The 7,479-nt window shown below is 42.3% G+C and overlaps 1 protein-coding gene across 1 annotated transcript; it reads right to left on the minus strand.

Annotated features, from left to right (window-relative positions):
• Window positions 1–4,483: 4,483 nt before the first annotated feature.
• Window positions 4,484–7,034, minus strand: LOC112290670 (E3 ubiquitin-protein ligase RING1-like). Its single transcript, XM_024537217.3, has 2 exons — window positions 6,511–7,034; window positions 4,484–6,337 (listed from the first exon to the last, which is right to left on the minus strand). Exon 2 carries the CDS (start codon window positions 6,296–6,298, stop codon window positions 4,982–4,984), a length of 1,317 nt encoding a protein of 438 aa, XP_024392985.1. The 5' UTR covers window positions 6,299–6,337; window positions 6,511–7,034; the 3' UTR covers window positions 4,484–4,981.
• Between the last annotated feature and the right edge of the window lie 445 nt (window positions 7,035–7,479).

A 7,479-nucleotide genomic window follows, 5' to 3' on the forward strand; every position in this document is an offset into this window, starting at 1 on the left:
TCTCTTACAATAGGTATTTGCCAATAGCCACTCCAAAGATCCAATTTACTAAAGATGATGGCACCTTGAAGTTAATCAAGAAGATCATCCATGCATAAAAGTGCATATGCATTCTTAACAATCTGCTTATTGAAGCCTCAATAGTCAATGCAAAGCCGAAGTCCACCATCTTTCTTAGGTATAAAGAATACAAGTGCCCCCCATGGTGATATGCTTTCTTGAATGAGGCCTTTCTCCAAGAGTTTGTTTAATGTCTTTTACAACTTTTTAAGTGCTTTTGGTATTAGGCAATAAAATTGGACAACTTATTGGTTTGGCTTCAAACAATAGTTTTATTTGAAAGAGGGCACTTTAATTACGAAGCACACCGCTAGGTAGGTCGGTTGGAAAGATGTCTTGATATTCTTGTATGAATTAATCTGCTTATTCTATTCCTTTGGCTATCTTTCCTACCATTGATGTAAGATTTGGAACAACTATATATACTTTTTACGTGTTTCATTCAATACTTCCTCCTTTGATTTCCTTAATTTTAATTCCAAGCCAATTGGTAATTTCAATTAAGATACAATTTTTTCTAGAGCCACAATCTACAAGCACTCCACATCATTGTTCTCTTAGTAGTCTCGTTAGATGCACAAGCCAACACTTTTTATAGTTATCTAATGCCATGCCATTTGTCTTTGAGAGATAATAGCTATCTCCAATACTAGTCTTCAGTGCTTTTACTAGGGAGCTCTATTTTCTTGCTCTATCTCATTATCGACTTGGTGAATTTTGAGACTATAAATCTGCCTTATTTTGTTAGTGCTTGAATTTTGACATTTTGCATAACCTTCAGTCTGATGGCTTGGCTCCCAAGAATAAAAACATAATCCCTTTTGCATCAATATTTGTCATCTTTGTGGTGTCAATGATCCTTGTAGGACATCAATCTCCATTGGCATTGATTGTTGTGCCATAATATTAGATAGATGTATAGGACTTTATGCTATAGATTTTGTTCTACAAATTTTTGAAATCTATACTATCGACCATCTTTGCAATCCGAATTATTTCTTCAAATGTTTGTCGATCCCTTAGATCCACCTCTTGCTAGAACCTAGATTTCAAACCTTGTAGGAATCGATCCATCATTTGTACCTCCAATACATTATCAATTTGGATACATAGGGACTTGAATCAGGAGACATAATCTTGTACCAATGTAGATTGTGTAAGATTTTTCAACTAATCACATATTATCTTCTCTGCATTGATGAGTCAAAATTGATTTCTAAACTCGGTCTCAAACTCCTCTCAATCACAAAATCCACCTTGAATTCTATAACTTTGAATTAAATGTCGCCACCAAATGGCTGCTGCATCTTTCAAATAGTTGGTTACATACATAATTCTTTCAATGGTATTTGCCCTAGATAGTTGGAGGTATTGCCACATGTTAAAGAGCCATTCACATACATCTTCTTGTCTTGAAGTCCTAGAGTATGTACTAGGCTTATTTAATTTCAGCCTAGCAGATGTCGACTCTCTTGTCCTCAAGACTTCTATTTATCCTTGCAAAGTAGCTATCTAGCCTAATGGGTGTTATATTTGAGCCTCCATCTCATATTGCTTTGCCATATCTCAATACAATAATTTCTCCATTAGATTCTACTATTGTAATGTCTTTTCACTTTCTAGTTGACTTTTTAAGAGTAGCTCGTGATAGCCTCAAGATGGTATCTAGTGTGACCACAACAACTGACCTTAGACTAGATGATGACTATCAACACACTACTAAAGAACAGTCTAACACTTGCTTTGATACCAATGAAACAGGACCGATCTATCTCAAGTATCTCAGACCCTTTTAATCCACAACAATATAAAACCTCATCACAAGGTAGGACTAATTAGACGAGAACAAAACTAAACAAAATAGAATACAGAAGACAAAACTCAATTATCAGAATTAGAACGGAACGAAACAAAACAGGAAGATTTAAAATCCAATCGTATTAAGAAAAAAGGTCTGAAGGCATACTTGATCAAATGTCCCAAACGGCCATAGTCAATCCTATTTATTCTTTATTCTACCACCTTAGACTTTCTAGAATGTTCCTAGATGATGGATCCCACTATAATAACCACCTAAAATTCCTTATAGAAGGCTCTATGGTGGGCCTCACCTAATTAACAGCCCTAAATCTTTTTTAGAAGGTTCTATGGTGGACTCCACTTAGATAACCGCCCCAAGACTTGGAATTCAATTTAACTTTTTGGAATTCAATTTATTAAAAATTCTTGGAATTCAATTTATTAAAAAAAAATTAGCACTCTTAACCTCCTTACAAGACTAAATATTAATTTTGACTATAATATCTACTAAAAGTAAGAAAAACTATTCTACAAATTTATATGATGCAAAAATGCAGCTAATATTACACTTAAATCATAAAGAATACAAATGTTATTGAATTCTACAAATTAGGAAGCATATAAGATATGACTTCTATTATTATAAGTTTAAATAATATTAGAACAATGCTCCTTTAGAAGTATTATAAAAAATTAAAAAGTATGAAGACATAAATGTTAAATTATAATTATTAAATTTCATAGTTACTCAGCATATATATATATATATATATATATATATACCTATATTATAGTATTTGATACACAATATGTAATTAATTTGGTTTCTCATATACAGTGTTGCATGGAATTTGAGGGCGAGATTTCAGGGTAAATTTTTTTTAAGTATTTAATTGAATTGGGTAGATATTTGATAATAAAATAATTTGAAGTTATTATCATTAAAGAATATGCATACTATAATCGGCTCTCCAATTGATGTTGAGCAGCTGGCAAGTATCACAACCCCAATCAAACTAGAGTAGATCTAAATTTCTTTAATTCAATTTTAGCACATTGTAAAACTCAATATTTTCGGAGTGTGAATTTGCTTGCTCAAATGTTAGCTGTGAGATTTGATGCATGTCCAAGATTCTAAGATAATTCTACTGCACAAGAGGATACTCTTATTCTAAAATACAACAGTCTTATGCACTCTGGTAAGCAGCGTTTACAGTAGTCAAAAGCGATGACTGTAAGGAAGTATATTCGCCTCATCATTACTTCATGCATGAGCTTGGAAGTATCGATTGCAACCATTGATTTCTTACATCACGTTGCACATTCATAGAATAAAATTATATGAAATGCAGGGACGAAAAAGGAACAAAAACACTTCTAAGTTTCAAAGAGCATATCACAATTCACATGGTTTAAAATAGTAATAATAATAATAACAATAATAACAATAAAAGCAGTGTTTATTTGTGAAAATAGTCATGTTACAGAATAATCTCGAAAAGTATCATTAAAGATAATATCAGAGAGTCTAGACAACCTTCAAGATACATGTGTGAAGATACAAAATACATTAAGATATATATATATATATATATATATATATATATATATATATATATATAATAAAAAAAAAAAACTAGGGAACTAGAACCAAATTAGAGGTATTTTGTTCAACTTAGAAAAGAGATTCTTGAAACATGTAACTTGACATGTAGTTTAAGTTAGATTTAATTTCCATGAATGATAGGCTAGAAGATATCTAAACTGGAAGTAAGATAAAAAATATATATATATCTACACAATATCACTTATAACCTACTTAATAAATGAGTAATTTTTAATCCTGGACTTGCACCTATGCTGCATCTATTAAGAAAGCACCATAATCTAAACTGAAAACCAACGTCAATGGTGAGATAATCCAGAAAAGGTTAAAGATAACTCACGATCTTCTTACTCCATAACTACTTTAAATTGAGGTCCTAGTTGACAGGTATAAATAATTGTACAAAACCTGAACAAATCTTCTACTTTAGAAAGACACTAACTAAGTGAGACTAAACGTCCTCAGTGAATCAAAACAAAAACAAAAAAACAAAAAAAAATCACAAAATATAAATAACAAATGTAGATCACCCAACGTAACCTTTGAGGAAGTTAAACAATCTCCCAAACAATCACTAGTATCGACAACATCAATTGAATTTCACTTTCTTATAAAGCACGTTTACACTCCTGCAGAACTCCCATACTTTTAATCAAGAGTTCATTGGATATGTAGGAAAAAGAACGAAAGACTAAACACAGCGCACCATGACTTTAAAAAAACTGACCAGCAATCATAACAGTAAACAAACAAACCAGGCACCAGCACAAAACTAAAACAATCGACATATATGAAAAGTACTCTCACAAAAAGAACCCAACACTCCGGTACAAAACCAAAAATCCGAGCAGTGACAAGATACATACAACTGTGATTGACAAATGCAGCAACCACCAATAACAAATGCAAAGTAGAACCACGAGATTGTACAAGTTTCAGACAACAACCAGCACCAAGGTCACCATGTTGCACAACGACAAAAAAACAAAACAAGACGAAAAAAAACAAAGAACGAAATAAAACAAGACAGAAGAATAGAAAAGACTAGAGTACATTCCCTCAACAAACGAAGATCTGTGTGCGCCACCTTGACTATCAATACATTCTCACTACACTTACGTGCTTCCCGATCATTGTGGGATCCCATTCCCTACTACCAGGGCCGTAATCTAGTCTCAACACAAGCCCATCAACCAGCCACGAAGAGCTTTCTGTAGGTCTCTGTCCCTGAGACTACAACGACATTAAGAATTATTTGCATCCTGGCGACCCAGCGCGCTCCTAAAAGAATTAAAAATACCCAGTTCCATCTCCATTTCCCGTCTTAACATAGCTGGATAAAAGAGTTCGACCATCAGATCCGAGAACATCACTAGCCGGAGCAACCATCATTACTACCCTCACCTGCCACGGCATCTCCTGATGCAGACAGCACAGTCTTCGTGAAAGAATAACACCCTTCTGTCCCAAGTGCTCACCACTTATCTCAGAAGTTCCCTCGTCGACTGCGGTGCCCTAGTCCAACTCCGGGTGCGGCTCCGGGTGTCCGTCTCCCCCACTCCTTCGGCTTCCGGAACCCTGATTTCCAGCTCCATCGTCCCCTGCCCCAGACGACCCTGGTGCAGGCGCTGGGGCAGATGAGTGTGGAGACGACCGCAACCACGGCAGGTAGAAGGAGAATCGCCTCCCGATACCTCCACCACTCGCAGGAGCTGGCGCCGGTGCTGCTGTTGCTGCTGGAGCGCTGCTCGCCTGAGTGACGCTACTGGATCCATTTGTCGGTGCTGCGTCTCGGCTGCCGCCGCTCGACGACTCCACAGTCGGGAACCTGAAAGCCGCTGGTGCACCCCAGAAGGTGAACCCGCCAGACCCGCCCCCTCCGTTGCCCTCCGGATTTGTGCTAGCAGCTGTGCTCGCAGCCGGTATTGAATTCGAGTGGCTCTGGTTGTAGCTATGGTCGTCCGTCGGCATCTCGTACCGACATACAGGGCATGAATTGTGCTGCGCCAGCCACGGCAGTATGCAATCCGCATGATACATGTGCTTGCACGGCATCTGCCGCACCAACGCCCCCAGCTCAAACTCGTCCTTGCACACAGCGCACTGCATGGCATCTGTCCCCAGATGCTCCTGCGAAATCTGGATCGTCGGCATGGCCTCCACAGCGCTTTTCGACGCCGGAGGCGCCCCGTGCCTACTGGGGTCGTTCTCTGCGAGCTGCTGTATCAACTGATCCAGTCCCGGTCCCAGAAAGTAGTCCCCGAAATTCCCAGGCAGTCTCCGAGGATTCCCTGTCCCATTGTCAAAAAATACATCCACGTTGCCACCTCCGCCCAGAAAATTATGCATCTGCCCTTGCAATCTCACCAACGGACTGAAACCCCCTGGAACGTCCTCCATAACTCCACTCCGCCCCCTTGAGTGCGTCCCATAACCGCTTGTGTCCACGTCGCTGGAATCCTGCCCTCCCTGAGGAGGCTGGATTTGCTGCAGCACCGCCGACATCGCCTCCAGCACCTGAAGCACCGCGGGGTGCTCAACCCGCACAGGAAACCGTGTCCCTCGAGGATCCGTCTGATGGTACCGCCGGAATCCACCCATCGGCCCACCTATCCCCTCCGCGCGCTCCCCCGAATCCACATCGCGACCTCCGAATCCGAACGCCTGGTCACCGCCGAACCCCATAAAATGACTCCTCCCACCGCCTCCGCCATGTTCGATCTCCTCCAGAAAACCGTCGTTGCAAGACGGGCAAATCAACTCATCCCTGCTTGTTGGCCTCACGGTCCGGTTGCACTGGTGACACCAATATGTGTTACCCAAAGACGTCATCTGATCGCTCCCTCCTGGATGGAAAGATCGCCCTTCCGCCTAATCACACCCGAGGTCAGTTCCAAGCACCGAACACCATCACCACCACCCCGCTGCCATTACCAATCCGCTAATCCGCAAACCTAACCACCTCTATGTTCCGCATTTCACCCACACCCCGACCCGACACCTCTCCCACATACCAACCCTGTAACCATAATGCCCTCACTCACCTGAATTCCACGCCAAGCCACGCCACCAGCAAGTCAGTCCCACAACGCACCGCCCTAGCGCGGACCGATCGCAACGACAACACCAGCCCCCCTCCTCAATCGCGACGAAGCCAACTTCCGGCTCCCTCCCTGTGTTCAACGCCGGAGCGCACGCAGAGTCTCTTGTCACATGCTGATAAAGAAATCAATCCCTACGACCACCCACAATTCCCCTTCCCCTCTCCAGCCCTAACTCACCGCCTGCCATCAACAACTACACCCTGCTGTGCTGCAACCTCACACGTTGCCTCCCTCTCTCGCCCTCTCTCTCTCCCTCCCTTTGCGTCGACCCCACACTCACAACCCCGACACCATCACCACCAGCCCCACTTCTCCACTTCCTCTTCCTCTTCCTCCTCCGGAAGAGATCAGAACCTCCCCGATTCCTTCCTTCCTTCCCTTCCGCGACGTCGGGTCGCAGTAGTCTGCCTGGAAGCTTTAAGGTGACGACAGCGATGGCGAGCAGTAAAAGCTTCTCACTTCGTAGAAGAGGCATTGCCCTAGACCAGGTAGCAGCACCACAAAGCCGAATGAACGACCCTTATTCCTCGTCCTCCTCTTCCTCGTCATCATCATCCACGATTCTTGCTTCCGTCGCCCATGCTCGTGAGACGGAACCGAGGCGCTTCCACTGATCTCCGAAGATTCCAGAACCCTTTCCCCATGCGCTCGTCGGCATTCGTCGTTGTCGTCGTCGCTCAAGCGAACGAACGGAACGCCAACCGGAGCCAGAGCGGGTTACAACTCCAACGATGCTTCCTGGTGACCGTTACTGCTCGTCCACTGCCGCGCACACCCTTCTTCCTTGAATCTCCGCTCCTGCCTCGCAGCTTCTGCTCACTTCTGGACCACGTCAGCACGGCCTCCACCACGTGTGCTCTTTTGGGCCAGTTCTGTAAGTTGCTGCCACTCGGGGTCTGATCCTCTCGC

Source organism: Physcomitrium patens, chromosome 13 (genome assembly GCF_059467195.1).
Source record: "Physcomitrium patens ecotype Gransden chromosome 13, ASM5946719v1, whole genome shotgun sequence".
Lineage (NCBI taxonomy): Eukaryota > Viridiplantae > Streptophyta > Bryopsida > Funariales > Funariaceae > Physcomitrium > Physcomitrium patens.

What these genes read in the sequence shown, in the direction of transcription:
- LOC112290670 (XM_024537217.3), bottom strand. Translation starts at nt 6,298, where the DNA reads ATGACGTCTTTGGGTAACACATATTGGTGTCACCAGTGCAACCGGACC.